We start from the raw sequence: 19,424 nt of genomic DNA, 5'->3' as shown, positions 1-19,424 counted from the left end.
CTTTCACTGGGCTGGGGCAAAGGTTAGGGATGCGGGAGGGGGTGCAGGCTCCAGGAGGGAATTTGGGTTTGGGAGGGGGGCTCAGGGCTGGGGCTGGGGCACAGGAGGGGGTTTGGGGTGTGGGCTCTGGTCGGGTGGCGCTTACCTTAGGTAGATCCTGGAAACGGCCAGCATGTCCCTGCGGCCCCTAGGCAGAGCTGCCTGTGCCCACAGGCGCCGCTCCTACAGCTCCCATTGGCCACAGTTCCCAGCCAATGGGCGCTGCAGAGCCAGAGTTTGGGGTGGGGGCAGCGCATGGAGCCCCTGTGGCCACCACTGCACCTAGGAGTTGGACATTGTCAAGGTTCCTTCCCCACTCTGAACTCTAGGGTACAGATGTGGGGACCTGCATGAAAACCTCCTAAGCTTACTTTTACCAGCTTAGGTTAAAACTTTCCCAAGGTACAAACTATTTTACCTTTTGCCCTTGGACTTTCGCTGCCACCACCAAACGTCTAACACCGGTATTATTATTATTAGGAAAGAGTTCGTTTGGAAACGTCTTTCCCCCTAAAATCCTCCCAAATCTTACCCCCTTTTTTCTGGGGAAGGTTTGATAAAAATTCTCACCAATTTGCATAGGTGACCACAGACCCAAACCCTTGGATCTTAAGAACAATGAAAAAAGCATTCAGTTTCTTAAAAGAAGAATTTTAATAGAAGAAAAGGTAAAAAAGAATCACCTCTGTAAAATCAGGATGGTAAATACCTTACAGGGTAATTAGATTCAAAACATAGAGAATCCCTCTCAGCAAAACCTTAAGTTACCAAAAGACACAAAAACAGGAATATCCATTCCGTTCAGCACAGCTTATTTTCTCGGCCATTTAAACAAACAAAATCTAACGCATATCTAGCTAGATTACTTACTAAGTTCTAAGACTCCATTCCTGTTCTGTCCCTGGCAAAAGCATCACACAGACAAACCCAGACCCTTTGTTTCTCCCCACCTCCAGCTTTGAAAGTATCTTGTCTCCTCATTGGTCATTGTGGTCAGGTGCCAGCGAGGTTATCCTAGCTTCTTAACCCTTTACAGGTGAAAGGGTTTTTCCTCTGGCCAGGAGGGATTTTAAAGGTGTTTACCCTTCCCTTTATATTTATGACAGACATGCTGGCTGCTTCCAGCAGCCACGTGGAGCCAGGGCAGGCAGGGAGCCTGCCTTAGCTCTGCTGTGCTGCCAACAGGAATTTTACCGGCCTGGTCAGCGGTTCTGACCGGTGTTGCCAGGGTCCCTTTTCAACCTGGCTTTCCAGTCAAAAACTGGATGCCTGGCAACCCTAACTGGAGCTCCGCTAACAGCGGCAGTTCCCAAACTTTATTGGTTCACATACCACCTTCTTACAAATTTCTTCTTTTTGTGCACATTTATTTTAGGCCTAAATAGATATAAGTATTTACTGACTCATAGTTTAAAAAAAAAGTTTTGAATTTGGCTGGTGGACAGGTGCCTGGGGAAAATTAGAAGCGAAGGCAGTTTGGCTGGCGGAGTCTGGGTAGGAGGGTTAGAGGACGTGAGGTTAAGAGTGGGTTGGGAATTCTTAGACAAAAGATTTTTTTCCTCAGAAAATGCTGACATGTCAAAGCCAAAATATTTAGTTGGAATGTACTAGTTTTGGCAAAACTTTCATTGGGAAAGGTTTCTCGGATGGAATTTCTGGTCATAACCAGAGAAAGTCCCACTCCAGACTAGTTGAGTGGTCTAGATCTCTAGTCTGCCCGAGTCAGACCAGGGACTTGAACCCAGATCTCCCACATCCCAATAACTAGGTTATTGGCAGTCGGAGTTTTGGGGTTTTGTGAAAAGCTTCAAAAGGTCCCACTTTCATCCTCATGCAGAATGGGCTAATTATCAGAATCTCAGTTTTGCAAGATAGGAAAACTTGTTTCCTGTTGTGACAGCTCCCAGGGTACACTTTAGGCTGGACATGGCCGTTCAACAGACCCTTCTCCTCACGTCTCTCTCCTCATAACATCAATGAATATTTGAAGGACATTGAACTAAGGGAAGTGGTCCCAGGCTGAAAGGATATCCAGCCTGTAAATTAAGAACTGTGAACTGCCTGCAGCATCTGGTGGCGTGAGAAAGCTGTTTGCTTCAAATCTTTCTGAGCTTGGTAAAGTTTAGGAATTAGATTGTGGTTATAGCTGTTTATTTCTTTAGCGGTCCCCACGTGGCTGGCTGGAGCAGCTGCGGTCCCGGCACCCCCCCACCCACCTCAGCAGTGGCCCCTCCGGATGGTCCCCCGGCATTGTTCCCCATGCCCGCCCAAGATTTAGTCATGGGTATTTTTAGTAAAACTCATGGACAGGTCCCAGGCTGTGAATTTTTGTTTATTGCACATGACCTGTCCATGACTTTTACTAAAAATACCCATGACTAAATCGTAGCCTTACTTATCACTTGACATCTAGCTTTCTCTAGTTAATAAACTTGTTTTATTGTTTTATCTGAACCAATACATTTTTGTTCAAGTGTTTGGGCAATCTCTACTCAGGTTAACAAAGGCTGGTGCATAATCATTTCCTTTGACGAAATAACAGACTATTAATGAGCTTGCCTTGTTGACTAGTGTGCTAGACAGTACATGACTCATATTTCTCAGGGTGCAAGGCTAGGACTAAGAATTTGCTGGTGTCACCCTGTTTGTAGTTCATTAGTGGCTGGGAAAGCATTCTTGTAACTTTGCTGGGAGTGATTTTACATGCTAATGGCTGTGCGAGAGCAGAGCCTGGAAAAGTTGCTTTTTCACTAGCAAAGCAGTATAACAGGAACCCTGGGCTGGAGAGTCTAGCTTGTACCCTGGGGAATGTCACACCCACATAGCTCTACTGAGACCAGATTGAGGATAGGGCTTCTGGCTGGCATTCAAAGGGGTTTGGTGGTGAGCGTGTGTGTAAAATGGTAGAGAGAAGCCTCCGGTGGGCATGCACAAAAGGGCCGAGGCCTCAGAGGGAATGGGTCGAGAGGTGGGGGAGTCTTGGCTAGAAGTGTGTGTGTGTGGGGGGGACTTTACTTAGGGCCCAGGCAACTTCAGCTCCCAATTCACCCTAGTTCCAAGGCTTCAGGTTGCCAATTCCCTCTGAATCAGAGAGCTCTGCCAGTCCCACTGCAGCCTCTGTCTTCCTAATCAACTCCTTCATCTAGGTTAAAGTATTCCACGAGCCTCCTACCTGGGGCTGTGCTGTGATTGAAGCAGGCTTCCCCAACCCTCCAGGTTCCAGTTGTATTCTTCAGACCTTTCCTTGGTCCTTGACTCACTTCTTCCCCTTTGTTCCAGGGCTGGACACCATAGTCTCCTTTATGTGGCTTTGGTATGACTCAGGCAGGCTTCCCCAGCCCACCAATCTCCCTTCTGGTTTTGGTTCCCATTCCAGGGAACCACTCTCCTGTAATTCTCCTCAAGGCAGCCTGCCCTCTCTCTCTACCTGGGAGTCACCTAACAGCTAGGATTTATCATGTTGGATGTAGCTATCTGATTAACACCAACCATCCCGCAGCTAGTCTGCTGCTCCCTTGAACACCTGCTTCCTCAAAGAGGCCCTATCTATGGAATAAGGGTTGGCTGGCCCAGGTCCCACTACCCTTAGAAGGGAACAACCATGCTGTTACAGTGTACCACTTCCAGCAAATTCATGTACCACTGTTTGGGAACCTCTGACCTACAGCATATTCAACTGTCCTACGCTATTTTATGCATTGTAGCTGTAGCTGTGTCGGTCCCAGGATATTAGAGAGACAAGGTGGGTGAAGTAGTATTTCTACTCTGTTTTAGTGATAGTGGGACAAATTTTGCTGCTGTTTACATCTTGTAACTCGATTACCTTCGATTTCCCCCTCAGTTACACTCAGTTGATTTCACTGAAGTTGCTGCTCAGACCAGAATTTGGCCTACTGGGTATAATACCATCTCTAGCTTGCAGGATTACAGGAAGCAGTAGAAGATCAACATGTGGCTCTACATTTTTCAGAATGGTAACTACACCTATGTCCAGAGATGGATGCAAATTCATGAAAAGTCTGTTTATTGTCAGGATTTTTCAGAGTGGTCTGAGAAAAGAGAGAGGGTCCTATGGGAACTATGATTTGCAAGTTAACACCTCTAAAGAAAATATGGAGTCAAATTCATTGCTGCTGAAAATAGGTGCATTGACTTCAGTAGAGCTGCTGCTGCTTAAGGAAGTTGGAAACCCTTAAACTTTTGATGGTAGGTATAAAATGGAGAAGGCTGGGTTAATAACAAAAGTAGACAATACAAATTACTTCATTTTTGTTTATTAATGTTGTCCGTAAACTCTGCATGCTTGGTTAATAGGCTTTGGATACAGACTTCAAGTACAAGAGGCTTTCTATTATACAACAAAAAGACGCCAAGAATCTAAACATTTTCCAACCAAAGTCAAGCCACTCCGTGTATTCTAGTTAGGCACCAACCATCATTTATGTTATTCTAGTGAGATTTTTTTCCCCCTTATCTTCCATTTTTCAACTTTTTTGTTCTCACTTGTATGTTCTAGCTCCTGTCCTTGAGCATTTCAAGTGTCAGGGTGTCTAGCTGGTTATAGATGACAAACTGATGGGATGGGGGGGGGAAGTAATATTGATAACACTCACAGAACATGGTACCTTTGCAGTTTTACAACAAAGAAAAGTAACTGATTAACAGAATTTAGTACTAGAAGGCAAGAGGGCAACAGTAGAACTGTTATAATTTTAAAGCAGTCAAGTGTATTACATATTAGCAATAATCAGTGTTTTAGAATATATTATAATAGGTAATAAAATATATTTGAATCTACTATCACAGTAAGAATGTACATATTGTATTAGCTAAGAAAAATCCAAAAGGTTATTCAAAATTGCTTGATTAATTTTATTTTCCCCCTCATCCAGCAGCTAAATTATATTCTGTGGAATTTGGATATTCTGCGGAATTTGGATATTCTGCTAAAGTGCTCTTACTAGGCTTCATAGTCATCATCAATGTTAAACAACATGAATCAGCACAGATTGTGTCAGCTTTTGAAGAAAAGGCACAACGGATCTGGGTTCATGCATTGACCCCGCATTGGTTTCCAGAAGCCATTTCACCCACAAATGGATTTTATAGCTGCATAAGAGTAACACCATGGTTATGGTGTTTCTTCTAATCACTTAGTTTTCACAAATGATGCTTTTGTTCTTAAATTGATTACATGGCAAAGTATATTTTTTGCAATAAAGTAATGTCAGCACTTCAAGGCAACAATAATACCTTCCTTAACTACCCACCCTTTACCTTCCAAGGGAAAATAGGGTACAGGAAGGTGTGAAAAAAATCCTTCACCTTTTTCTTTTGAATTATAACAAGTCACATCACCCCTGGCATTTAGAAACAAGTAAATATGAAACATAGATTTCCACTTGGTGCTAAGTAAGGGGCACTGTAAATCTACAGACCTTTAACTTCTTGTTTTAAAAAAAGCAATTGGAGCAAAATCTCTTTTTAATTTTTTAAAAATCTTTTTACTACATTTAGAATAATTTCAGTTATAAAAATGGCTATACTTTTTCAAAATGATTACTTAGTATTTGGATTAGAGCTGCATGGAAACAACTTTTTGGTTAAAATGTATTTGTTTCTCAATGAAATTTCATTTTGTCAGAAATTTTCTGACCAGGTCTAGTAAAAATTCATGCTCCGTGCAGTGTTTCCTTCCCTTATGCATTTCCCATTCAGTTACTATGAGACAGGTTTTCATTTCAGTTACAGTAGTAAACCCAGGCAACTCCACTGATTTATGTGGAATTATCTTGGATTTACCCTACCATATCCAACATCAGAATCTGACCTGTCTTGTCCTGCACAGAGCGGTTTATCTACTTACCTCACAAAAACATTGGTCCATCTGGTGGAGGAGCTGTAATTCTTCTCTGGTTACCAGACAAGTGTTTTCTAATGTGAAGCCTGTAAAAATTATTTCCGTATGGGAGACTTATTGGCTAGAAAGCCAGAAGACAAAGCGGCTTCCTTGGTTTTGAGACCAGAATAATGTATTTTTTTAAGTGAACACTTAAGAGGAACAATATGACAGCTAAAATCCTCAGCTTCACTCAGTCTATTGATCATCTGTACACAGTGCACCACATTCTGTGCTTACATATACCCTTAAAATTTCACTTGAACTCCACTTAAGTCAGTGAAGTTACTCTGAATTGATAATAATGTAGCCAAGAGCAATGTTTTGCACAGTGGCTCAATCACCTGTCTGAATGTTGCCTGGTGTTTCAGACTGATTTACCATATCTTCCTTCTCTTCGTTGCATTTGAAATCATTTTTTTTAAAACATCCAGATCAAGGGAATTCAAGCTCCTTTGATATCCATTTATTCTTTTAGTTTACCCCAGAAATGGCAGTCTGGAATTCATATTTTAAATAAGAGTCTTAATAAGGTCAGTGGTCCTGGGGCTCATCCCTGGCAATATTTAAGTTTTATAGGGTAACATAATGATGGAGTGCTTGAACTGCACATTTCCTTTATTCTGTGGGTTTATCAGAATCATAGGCACATATTTTCAACATGGACCTTGAATTATATTTATGGTTTACATTTCTGAAAGTAATATTTCATACTCCAAAGTTACAGTGGATGGAACAAAAACGGACAGTAATACAACAATAAATCATCTTTGACTAACGTGGGAACAGAAGCAACATTTTACAATCACAGTTACAGTGGTATTATGTCTAAGAGGTTTGTTACACATTACACCACATAAATTAGCTGCTTTAAAGACCATATAGCATCATGTCACACAACATAGTTTACAGATTATTCTTCACGTAAATCATTTCCTCAGAAATGAATTTAGAAATACAGAGGCAATATGGTAATTTCATGAAAAGAGTCAGGTAGTGCACAAATTACGATTACAGGTGAAATCCTTACACAGCATTTCAAGATGTATCAATTTGGAGTAGACTGATTTTTTTTAATTCAACATAAAATATAACTCAAAGACAGCCCAATCCCCTTTTAATCGTTAATAATAATTTATATGATGAACAACGCCTCAGATATGACATAGTAATTAATGGTCATCTATGTGGCTTCAGAGCAAATGAATTTTTTAGGCTTACATTGCTGTAAGTATGATATCGATTTAAGTAGGTTAGTCTCAAATGTAATTTTTCTGTTTTTAAATATGTGTAAACCTAACATCTGTTTTCAAGATTTAATTTTTTTTACTTTTAATGAAAAGTTGTAAAACATGGTATTTGATGTGTTAGAAATCCCAGAACAGTAGCATTGTGCTGGTACATGAGAATATGAGAACAACATTGACCAGGCTATTTTTATGGTCCAGTCTGGGAAATTACAAACGTGTACTCAAATGGTAGAAATGATAGAAAGTACATTTGTACTTTGATAATGTTGCTGTTCAATATTCTGAGATGTTAACAGTTCATGATTTTTTTTAAAAATCATTTCAATGTAAATTTATTTTAATACATCACTCACACTTAAAACATTTCAACCAATTTGTAGGAAATGTCTCTCAAAGTCTATCAAATCAACAGAAACATTTAAAGCATGACCACTGTAGGATCATTGGCAGCAGATCCAGGTACAGGGAGGAAATGGGAAGATTGTAGAGGGAATATGTACCCCCAAGGAGCAAATGAGAGCAGGGAATGGGGTGCCTGGGGAAAGGGCCAAATGATCTCAGTCTGTGCAGATTCTCCTGTTCTCCCTTCCCAAACAGGGTACAGGGGATATAAGGATACATAGAATATACTTCAGCCCAGGGAGGCAGAGTGGGTTCCTCCACCCCTGCTTCTTCCCAGAACCCCATCCAGCTAGTTGGACTGAGCCGTGGTTTCTGGATTTAGGTCAATTTTTCATCTAAGTGGAGTGGATTCTTACATGTTCAAAGAATTACACTGTGGGAAGTGGTGGTGTGTGGGGAGGGGAGGTGGGAGTGAGGAAACAGTCTATTCTTTCCTTGCCCTATTGGGTTCAGGAGAACAAACCCCTTTAAATTTAAATACCTATTGTTTTCACTATTTAAAGGTTTGAGTTGGTTCTTCTACCTGCCAGAAGGCTGGCACTACATTCCAGTGACATCAGGTCTATAAACATTTTATTATTGAAGTCAAATCCAAATAAAATGTGCATATTCCTTAGTTTAAAAGTGTTTCTGGTTCCCTAGTTCTTGCAGCACCAGTTAGGCAGTCAGATACTACACTGATGTAAGCCATAGAAGTACCTATGTAGGCAAACAGAATTAGCAATATGCAGAACACTGCATTTTAAGAGGATGGCTGCCTCCAAATAACAAACCCCTTTTAAAGGAAGGTAGAGGAATCTACATAGAAAATTGTTACATTAGGAGCTATTAGAGTTCCTCTAATTCCTTTCTTACCACTGGCTCTGCCACCTAGGAAAGCAGGTGTCTCCAAGGGCCACTTGCAAAACTACCATGGTAACAAATAGACCTGTAATAGGATAGTGCTCTAACTGTATTATAATAAGGTAATTTGGTCCTGTCTACACAGGCAAGAACAAAGAGTGTTAAAACCATTTATAGAACTCCATACAGCCCTGATTTTTACAGGGCCATAATACTGCTTGTTAACATCGCAACAGCACCGCCTGGTTCCATCTATAAATCACTAAGTCCAAATCATGGTATAATGCAGTCAGGAACCATGGTACAACACAATTTGCTGACAGTAATTTTGCTAGTGTAGCTGGGCCATATAATATCAATAGCTACATTTCCCCCCTCATAATTCCCACTCCCACTAAAGAAAATTGATTTTCTCCATGCTGCCAAGTTAACACCCCTCACCTCACCCACATTCCTTATGGCTGCTGCTTGTCCTGTGCTTTCAGAAGTTCAGTTGTTAGCTTTGAGATGTGCTTCCAGGCAAATTGGATATGGACAGACTCCACTGTGCGGGAACAAATGGCAAAACGTAGCACAAACTTCTCTCTCAGGTGACATGGAACCAGATGGATCTTCCTGGCATCATTTATGCTTTTAAGAAGTGCCTCATTCAGTTCATTAGAGCCCTGAAATAATTGTAAACAATAAACATGAATTTTAAATGCTGGTTTGTTATCTCTTGGTCCCACCAACCAGCACTGTCTACCTAACTATAATACCAGCACTAGTCTCCACCCATTATTTCTTCCCATGACCCAAATTCCTCAATCCTTTGCCACCAAAAGTTTGTGAGAATACAGTGGGTCATGGGATAATTTTTCAGTCATTTTGTGAATCATGGACACCAAATGGTTGAGAAGCAGTGGTCTAGGGCATTTCTGATGGCAGACAAGTTTTGGGGGAGAAGAGGTCATCAATATCTGCAATTTTATATAAAAATGTTCATTATTGTAACTGCCTTTCTAATATTTTAAGAGCTAATCAAAGACAATTAGGAAGAAGTTTTGCAATGAAATATTAATATTTGTGAACTAAATCCTACAGTTTTTATTCAAATACAACTCCCATTGAAGACATGTTTGAACATAAAGATAGAAAGGACTGGGTGGGGGAGGGCAGTTAAGCCAAATTCATGTAAGGCTTAAAGTGAAGGTATGAATTTTGCTTATAGTAGCAGAAACCCTAAAAAAAAGTCTGCATTGTTAGAGAACTTGTTCCTCCATATAATACCTACTAGTGATGACCTGCAGCTTTGCCACTCAAGTTTATGGTTTCATAGGAAATATGAGTGGAGGTGGGAGTGTGTGTACATGGTGCTGATGATTTCATGATAATTTGTGAGAGTGGCGGATAAGAGGTATGTTGCAGCGAGGGCCTAGGTGTGTTTGGGGTATTTTGTGTGGAATGGATGTGGCAGTTGGGCCAAGTAATCCAGCATCTGTGTAGTCTTCACACAATGAAATGCAAATTAGCTGTAGAGTAAGGGTGGTGATTGAGTTTTCTTTGACATCCCAATGGTCTAGGACTCTTAGCATGGCATAGATACATTACATTGCATACTTCATAGTAGTTGTACACTGCACAGCTGTATTTTGTAAAGTCAAAATGGCTGAGAACTTAAAAGTTGGACAGTAAGAGACAATATACTCTTGTCATGATTCATCCTGGTAATATTCTAAACATAAAGCTATCAACTTGTAGTATGTAGTTGTTTGTTGCTTGTAGTTGCTTGTAGTTGTTTCCATCACGACAAATGACTCTATGGACGTTCTAGGCTTCAGAGTAACACAAAAAACAGGTGACAGTGCTGGAATCTTATACAGATTATCTTATCAGGCATTAGAGTTTTTTAGAAATATGAATAAAGTAATTCTCCCCACTGTCAGTTAGATTGTATCCGCTTTCCATAGATAGGGAAACTGAGGCAGGGAGGTTAAAATGACTTGCTGAAGGTCACAGAAGGAGTCTCTAATGCATGAATCATTAGATTATGCTTCCTTCCATTGCAGTGGCACCTTGAAATGCCTTCTGTACTCTCCATGGCTGAGTGGTAGGATTTTATTTTTGAGAGTGACCAGTGTGGTGCCAGTCCCAACTCCTAATGTTCCAAGCAGTGCTTTTGAGAGGTCTGATCTCCCACTTCGACCCAACTAGAGTCATATGAGTCATTCCCAGGCAAACATTTGAAAGGGCCATGTTTATCAGTTCAGGTTTGGGACTGAAAACAGATTTTTCCAAAGAGAAATAAATTGTTTTAAATTAATCTTTTAAAAAAACATGCACAAACTATCCAAAGGGACCCATTCCTGGTTGTTTTTACTGCATACTTTTCTATGTCTTTTTATTATGCCCTTTTAGGGGAATGTACCTAACTCTTATACCAGCAGGCTTGGAGTTACACCCTGAACCTTGCGGACCAGTTTGCAGTACTTTTTCAGGGTAGCCTTTGTTGACCTCAAGTGTTGGCAGTTGTTTTGCACAGATACGTCTGAGGTTATGCAGCAACTCCTCCCTCAGTCGCTTCTGTCCTGCTGCCCGGTAAGTAGGTGAAACAGGTTTACACGGGAGGCATAGATTGCTGCTGTCAGAACACAGGCAATTCAGAAATGAACTGAATCAATCTGCAAAGCTTTCAGGGGCAGATTTGCAATAGCACCTAAAACATTTAGGAACACAAGTCCAGTGGGACCTGTGATCCTAACTCCCTTACGTGCTTTTGAAAACCTCCCCTTTAGAACACATGCTATAGTTCTTTCAGTACTATACACGGTGGCAAGCCTAACTAATTTTGCCCTTTTGGGGGAAAAAAAACATACGGAAGGTAATTGACAGTTTCCCTACTGTCACAAGTGGGAAATGTCTTCTTCCACACACCCTTTGATCATGTTATAATAGAGACGGTCCCAAATCAAAATGCTATATGCAATTTACCCTGTACTTTGAGGAAGTTTGACTCCTGGCAGGCAGACCCTTATCTCTGCAGAAAATCATGATGAAACATGAACTGCGCTCTCACTACTGATCACCAAGACAACTAATCTCACACTCAATTTTTTGTTGGTGAGCTTTCTGTCCTGGGCACATATATATCTCTTTGTTCTGGATGATAATCCATCATAAAATTGATGATCCTTTCCCTCTATATTCAACATGTCATTCAACAGCACAGCATTAGCATTTAGGTCTCAGTTATCTCATGTTAAGTTACTGCTCTCTTGAAAAATAGCTGTGCACATCTTTTTTCTCTTATATTCCCACAGAAGCTCTTAGGGGTTGCTTTGACACTCTGGTGTCACATCAAATTGAAGTTAGTGAGGACTAATCCCCTCCCAGAGCTTTGGGAGGCAAGTAGCCAGCACTGATCGAGCATGTCAGTTTTAATAAGACATTATTCTTCCTGCCCCTCAGAGAAATTGACCAACTTTTCTCATATTCATCTGCAGTCATGACAAGGAAACCAAAAATTAACCCATTGACACATTAGCCCCCAGATTTTTCCTTTGGAGAGCACTCTACCATATGATACCTAGGCATCATTAGTGCATCTGTTCAATAGTGTGAAAGGAAAAAATGCAGAGATTTAAAAGTTTTAATTAAGCAAGACAACGAAAAAAGTTTAATCAAAAACAAAAGGGAAAAAATTAAACTTTTCACTATCTCTAGATATTGCATCAAGTTTTCTTTCTCGGTATGCGGCACTATCACCCCAATCCCCCATCACGAACAATAGAGAAGAGGTGCGGGTACATTAGATCTAAAGGGGATTTTCCTGGGAATTTGATAAACACAAAACTTGATTTTGAAAGAGTGATTCAGAAAGTGAGTAAAGCCACAGAGACAATGGTGGGCAGCCCTTCATACAAACATTTGTGCAACAGTGGTAAAATCCAAAAAGGAGGAGGGCTTGAAGGCCTTGTTGCCTCCAGGTTGCTAAAGAATCTAGCATTGCTCTAGCCAAGTCTTTATTCTGAAAAGTGCCCAAGACATCCAGCATCTGCCCACTATTTCATAATTGTCCATTATGAGGGTCTTACACCTTCCTTTGAGCATCAGAGACAGAAGACTGGACTTAAATGGACCATTGGTCTGATCAAATGTGACAATTCATGCGTTGCCATGCTCCATTTCACCAGGAATGCTCCTTGAAAGTACAGATAGAGCACTTCACAGCTGTCACCAGACCTACAAAATTCTCTGTGTCTGCTTATTCCATATGAGAAAATAGGTCTAAAAATATTTTTCATGTCAGCAATAACTTCCACAAGCCCTATGCCTCAAAACCTTCCATTGAGCTTGCCAAGGTTCCTTCCCCACCCTGAACTCTAGGGTACAGATGTGGGGACCTGCATGAAAAAAACCCTAAGCTTATTTTTACCAGCTTAGGTTAAAACTTCCCCAAGGTACAAACTATTTTACCTTTTGTCCCTGGACTTTATTGCTGCCACCACCAAGCGTCTAACAAATATAACAGGGAAAGAGCCCACTTGGAAACGTCTTTCCCCCCAAAACCTACACCCCCTTTCCTGGGGAAGGCTTGATAAAAGTCCTCACCAATTTGCATAGGTGAACACAGACCCAAACCCTTGGATCTTAAGAACAATGAAAAAGAAATCAAGTTCTTAAAAGAAGAATTTTAATTAAAGAAAAAGTAAAAGGATCACCTCTGTAAAATCAGGATGGTAAATACCTTCCAGGGTAATCAGATTCAAAACATAGAGAATCCCTCTAGGCTAAACCTTAAGTTACAAAAAGACACAAAAACAGGAATATACATTCCATTCAGCACAACTTATTTTATCAGCCATTTAAAGAAAACAGAATCTAACGCTTATCTAACTAGATTGCTTACTGACTTTTTACAGGAGTTCTGACCTGCATTCCTGCTCTGGACCCGGCAAAAGCAACACACAGACAGAGAGAACCTTTGTTTCTGCCCCCTCCAGCTTTGAAAGCATGTTGTCTCCTCATTGGTCATTTTGGTCAGGTGCCAGCGAGGTTGTCTTAGCTTCTTAACCCTTTACAGGTGAAAGGGTTTTTCCTCTGGCCAGGAGGGATTTAAAGGTGTTTACCCTTCCCTTTATATTTATGACACGCCCCCCAAATCACAGATAGGGTGAAATGCTGGCTGTGATTTCTTCCTGGAGCTCGAGGAGAAAACAGAGTTAATAAGACACATGCACCTCTAAATATACTACCAAGTATATCAAGACTAACAATATTTTTCACATCTCAAGGACGATTTTAACCAGTTGATTCTAGGAAACTTTCACAGGAGAGTGCATCAGCCACTTTGTTAGAAGCTCCTGAGATGTGTTGTATGTCGAAATCAAAATCTTGGAGAGCTAAACTCCGCCAAATAAGTTTTTTGTTATTTCCTGTGGTGGTATGAAGCCACTGTAGCGCAGCATGGTTGGTTTGCAGGTGGAAACGCCGTCCACAAACATATGGGCATAGCTTTTCCAGAGCGTAGACAATGGCGTAACATTCTTTTTCACTGACTGACCAGTTGCTGTCCCTCTCAGACAGCTTCTTGCTGAGAAACACTACAGGGTGGAATTCTTGATCTGGTCCTTCCTGCATTAAAACTGCTCCCACACCACGCTCAGATGCATCTGTGGTTACTAGGAACGGTTTGTCAAAGTCTGGGACCCTTAGCACAGGGTCAGACATGAGTGTCGCTTTAAGCTGGTTAAAGGCCTTCTGACACTCTTCGGTCCACTGAATGGCATTTGGCTGTTTCTTTTTAGTTAGGTCTGTCAGTGGGGCGGCGATTTGGTTGTATTGCGGTACAAATCGCCTGTAATATCCAGCCAAGCCTAAGAAGGATTGGACCTGTTTCTTTGACTTTGGGACAGGCCACTTTTGGTTAGCATCCACTTTGGCCTGTAGGGGGTTGATAGTTCCTTGACCCACCTGGTGTCCAAGGTAAGACACTCTGTTTAGGCCTATTTGACATTTCTTAGCCTTAACAGGTAGTCCTGCCTCCCTTACGCGCTCGAAGACTTTTTGTAGATGTTCCAGGTGTTCTGCCCAGGAATCCGAAAATATGGCCACATCGTCAAGGTAGGTGACTGCATATTCTCCCAATCCCACTAGGAGACCATCTACAAGTCTTTGGAAGGTGGCGGGTGCATTCCGCAGCCCAAAAGGGAGTACATTAAATTCATACAGCCCAACGTATGTGGTGAAGGCTGACCTTTCCTTGGGGGATTCATCTAGAGGTACCTGCCAGTACCCCTTGGTTAAGTCCAAGGTAGAGATGAACTGCGCCCGTCCCAGTTTCTCTAATAGTTCATCTGTGTGTGGCATTGGATAGTTGTCTGGGTGAGTTACAGTGTTTAGCTTATGGTAGTCCACGCAGAAACGTATCTCCCCATCTGGTTTGGGAACTAGAACCACTGGAGATGCCCAGGCACTGCCAGAGGGGTGGATTACCTCCATCTGTAGCATATCCTGGATCTCCCGTTCTATAGCAGTTTTAGCTTGAGGAGACACTTGGTAAGGTTGGACTTTAATTGGGTGAGCATTATCTGTGTCAATGGAGTGGTATGCCCATTCAGTCAGTCCTGGGGTGGCTGAGAACATCAGCGCATAGCTAGTGCACAGCTCCTTGATCTGCTGTCGCTGCATACGCCCAAGGGTCATGGAGAGGCTCACCTCTTCCACGCCACCAGCACTTTTCCCTTCATAGTAGACACCTTCAGGCCACTCAGCGTCATTTCCTCACTGGGCTGTAAACTGACAAACCTTTAATTCTCTGGAATAAAAGGGCTTTAGAGAATTAATATGGTACACCTTAGGCTTTCGGTTGGAGGTGGGGAATGCTGTGAGATAATTAACAGCTCCCAGGTGCTCCTGGACCGTGAATGGCCCTTCCCACGACACTTCCGTTTTATGGGCTTGGAGCACCTTTAAGACAATGACCTGGTCCCCTACTTTGAAGGAACGCTCTCTGGCATGTTTATCATACCAGGCTTTTTGCTCTTTTTGAGCATCCTGTAGGTTTTGTTTAGCAAGGGCTAAAGAGGTTCAGAGGGTGTTTTGTAGGTTGGTTACAAAGTCCAGAATGTGAGTTCCTGGAGAAGGTGTAAACGCCTCCTATTGCTGCTTCACCAACTGTAATGGCCCCTTAACCTCGCGGCCATATACAAGTTAAAATTGTGAAAACCCTAAACTGGGATGTGGTACAGCTCTGTAGGCAAAGAGCAACTGCTGCAAAACTAGGTCCCAATCATTGGAGTGCTCATTTACGAATTTACGTATCATGGTCCCCAAAGTCCCATTAAATTTCTCCACCAGGCCATTTGTTTGATGATGGTAAGGGGTGGTAACCAAGTGATTCACCCCATCAGCTTCCCAAAGGCTTTCCATAGTTCCCGCCAGGAAATTTGTTCCTGCATTTGTGAGGATGTCGGAGGGCCAACCTACCCTGGCAAAAATGTCCGCTAGTGCCTGGCACACACTTTTAGCCCTGGTGTTGCTTAGAGCTACTGTTTCCGGCCATCGGGGGGCAAAATCCATGAAAGTCAGTATGTACTGCTTTCCTCTGGGTGTCTTTTTCGGAAAAGGACCTGGAATATCCACAGCTACTCTCTGAAATGGAACCTCAATGATGGGGAGTGGCTGGAGAGGGGTTTTGACCTGGTCTTGGAGTTTTCCCACTCTTTGGCATACCTCACAAGACCGGACATAGGTAGAAACATCCTTGCCCATTCCCTTCCAGTGGAATGACTTCCCCAAATGGTCTTTGGTCCTGTTCACCCCAGCATGGCCACTGGGATGATCGTGGGCTAAGATCAAGAGCTTTACCCGGTACTTAGTTGGAACTACCAACTGTCTCTGAGGATGCCAGTCTTCCTGGTGTCCACCAGAAAGAGTTTCCTTGTATAAAAGTCCCTTTCTACAACAAACCTGGATTGATTAGAAGAGCTGAGAGGTGGTGGGTTGCTCTGTGCCGCCGTCCAAGCTCTCTGGAGGCTTTCAACTGCTTCCTGTTCGGTCTAGAACTGTTCCCTTGATGCTGGAGACATCAGTTCCTCATTGGATTGTGGATCTAGGCTTGGTCCCTCTGGAAGCGATGTAGGGAATGGGGCTGTTTCCGTTGATTGTGAACTGCTCTCCGCTGGTGCACTATGTTCAGGTTCAGGCTCCGGCTGAGCCTCTTGTGTGAGGTTATCGGCTGCTACCGGTTCAGGTTCGGTGGGGCCCTCTGGTGTTGGAGTTGCAAGTCCAGGATTCAGTGCTGGCAATGGTTCTGATGCTGGTTGTTCCGCCGGTTCTGGGGCTGGCTCTGACTGGGTCTCTGGGACTGGATCCACTACTGCTGTTGCAGACATTGGCATGGGGTCCGGTTCCATTACCTCTGACCGGGTCCTGGTAGAAGTTTCCGGAACAGAGCTAAGTGTGATGGCTTGCTTAGCCTGGCTGTGGGTGACCATTCCCACCCTCTTGGCTCGCTTCACATGATTGGCCAAGTCTTTCCCCAACAGCATGGGGATGGGATAATCATCACAGACTGCAAAAGTCCACGTTCCTGATCAGCCCTTGTACTGGACAGGCAACTTGGCTGTAGACAAATTGAAAGAGTTGGACTTGAAGGGTTGAATTGTCACTTGGATCTCTGGGTCGATTAAATTGGCGTCCACTAAGGAAGCCTGGATAGCTGACACTTGTGCTCTGGTGTCCCTCCATGCGGTGACCTTCTTCCCGCCCACACTCACAGTCTCCCTCTGCTCTGAGGGTATCTGGGAGGTATCTGGGCCTGAGGACCTCTGGTGTGATTCCAGTGCAATGAACTGTAATCTGTTGGGATTCTTGGGGCAGTTGGCCTTTACATGCCCCAGCTCTTTACATTTAGAACATCCTCCAGCTGACGGGTCATTGGGACGAGGTGAGTTGCTGGAGAATGGTGTTGGCAGGATGATAAGGTGTCTGGAGTATTCCTTGGTGTGTAGCTGGGGCCTTGGGCTGCCCCCGGTAGTAGGGGGTGGTCTGAGGGTGTCCCTTCTGGTATCCGCTCCAACTGCGACCAGGGTTGTTCCTCTCTCCTTCCTCCACCCATTTTGTTCCGGCTTGCCCCGCCTCTCTGGAGGTTTGGGACTGCTTGTATTGATCAGCATAAGAAACAAGACTTTCTGCTGAGTCCATTTCCTTATCCCATAAACACTGTTTTATTTCCTCCTTGGACATAGTCAGGAATTGCTCCTGAGCTATCAAATCACACATTCCGTCAAAGCTAGTGACACTCCTTCCTTGGACCCATTTATCTAACAGATCCTTCATCTGGTTTAGATAAGCCACATTACTTAGTCCAGGCCCTTTCTTAAGGGTTCGAAATTTTACTCTGTACGTTTCAGATGTAATCTGAAATTGCTTTAAAACCAAATCCTTGAACTTATTATAGTCAGAAGCCTCATCAATAGGCATCTTATTGAATATGTCCAGAGCTCTTCCAGTTAACTTTGCGACCATTGTGGTCATCTTGTGAGCTTCAGGAATTTTATGGAGAGTGCACAGTCTCTCAAAGGTGAGAAAATATTCAGCAATATCACTGGATTCATCATACTGTGGACATAGTCGCTCCCATTTGTGGATTGTTGGGGAAGGATGGTTAGGGTTATCCAGTAGATTCCGCTCAGCCTTTGCCATCTCCAGTGCATGCTTCCTCTTTTTTTCCTTCTCCATCTCAGCATGCTTCCTCTCTTTTTCCTTTTCCTCCATTTCGTTTTCCCTTGCCTCCATAGCGCTCCTGTGGGCAGCCTCCCTTTCCTCCTGAGCATGCTTCCATTCTTTATCCTTTGTCTCCATAGCTCTCCTGTGGGCAGCCTCTTTGGCTGTTTCTGCCTTGGGCTCTGTCATGTTTGCCTCTCTGTTTTTCACTAACTTTACACCCGAGACTTAGAAATAAAACAAACAAACAAAACTTGCCTTTTCCAAAAAAAAAAAAAAAAAAAAAGGGTTGTGCTGTAGCCGGATACTTATGTTCTCTGATAGGGATTGTCAGCCTACAGAAAGATCCTTTAAAAAAAAAAAAACTAACACCTTTTTCTCCAGGCAAATAGGCAGAAAAAGCCTCTAGTTGCTCTTAGCAAAAAAACAAACAAACAAACAACAACCCACCTCTTCAAGTCTGTGAAGACTTGTGAATTTCCCTGCAGGAGGTTTAACTACCCTGCCTTTAGGTAGAGAAAACTCCAGCTCACAAAAGACAATTCCCTTTTGTCTCTGCTCTGGCCCCCAAGCAGAGACAAAAAAATTCTCACGGCTTTCAGCTTAAAACCTGCTTTCCAACAGCCCAAAGGGGGAAAAAAACTCCCTTTTTAAAATCTGTGCTTCTGGTTCAAAAAATCTCAAATTGATCTCAAAATGATTTCAAGTTAATCCCACCGCTCTGCCACCATGTCAAGGTTCCTTCCCCACCCTGAACTCTAGGGTACAGATGTGGGGACCTGCATGAAATAACTCCTAAGCTCATTTTTACCAGCTTAGGTTAAAACTTCCCCAAGGTACAAACTATTTTACCTTTTGCCCCTGGACTTTATTGCTGCCACCACCAAGCGTCTAACAAATATAAAAGGGAAAGATCCCACTTGGAAACATCTTTCCTCCCAAAATCCCCCCAGGCCCTACACCCCCTTTCCTGGGGAAGGCTTGATAAAAAAATCCTCACCAATTTGCATAGGTGAACACAGACCCAAACCCTTGGATCTTACGAACAATGAATTACAGGGTAATCAGATTCAAAACATAGAGAAGCCCTCTCGGCAAAATCTTAAATTACAAAAAGATACAGAAACAGGAATATACATTCCATTCAGCACAACTTATTTTATCAGCCATTTAAACAAACAGACTCTAACGCATATCTAACTAGATTGCTTACTGACTTTTACAGGAGTTCTGACCTGCATTCCTGCTCTGGTCCTGGTTTGTGCCCCCCACCCCCAGCTTTG

At 42.7% G+C, this 19,424-nt stretch overlaps 1 protein-coding gene across 2 annotated transcripts in view; it reads right to left on the bottom strand.

Annotated features, from left to right (window-relative positions):
- Positions 1-4,306: 4,306 nt before the first annotated feature.
- DDC (dopa decarboxylase) overlaps positions 4,307-19,424 on the bottom strand; it is a 116,926-nt gene continuing 101,808 nt past the window's right edge. For both annotated transcript variants that reach the window (XM_073332727.1, XM_073332726.1), the window contains one exon: positions 4,307-9,098. In XM_073332727.1, coding sequence (XP_073188828.1) covers positions 8,889-9,098 — 210 coding nt within the window. In that variant the 3' untranslated portion in view covers positions 4,307-8,888. The remainder of the gene's footprint in view (positions 9,099-19,424) is intronic.

This window comes from Lepidochelys kempii, chromosome 2 (assembly GCF_965140265.1).
Source record: "Lepidochelys kempii isolate rLepKem1 chromosome 2, rLepKem1.hap2, whole genome shotgun sequence".
Taxonomy (NCBI): Eukaryota; Metazoa; Chordata; order Testudines; family Cheloniidae; genus Lepidochelys; species Lepidochelys kempii.
Note: the sequence above shows the minus strand (reverse complement) of the source record. Positions and strands in the feature narration are given on the sequence as shown.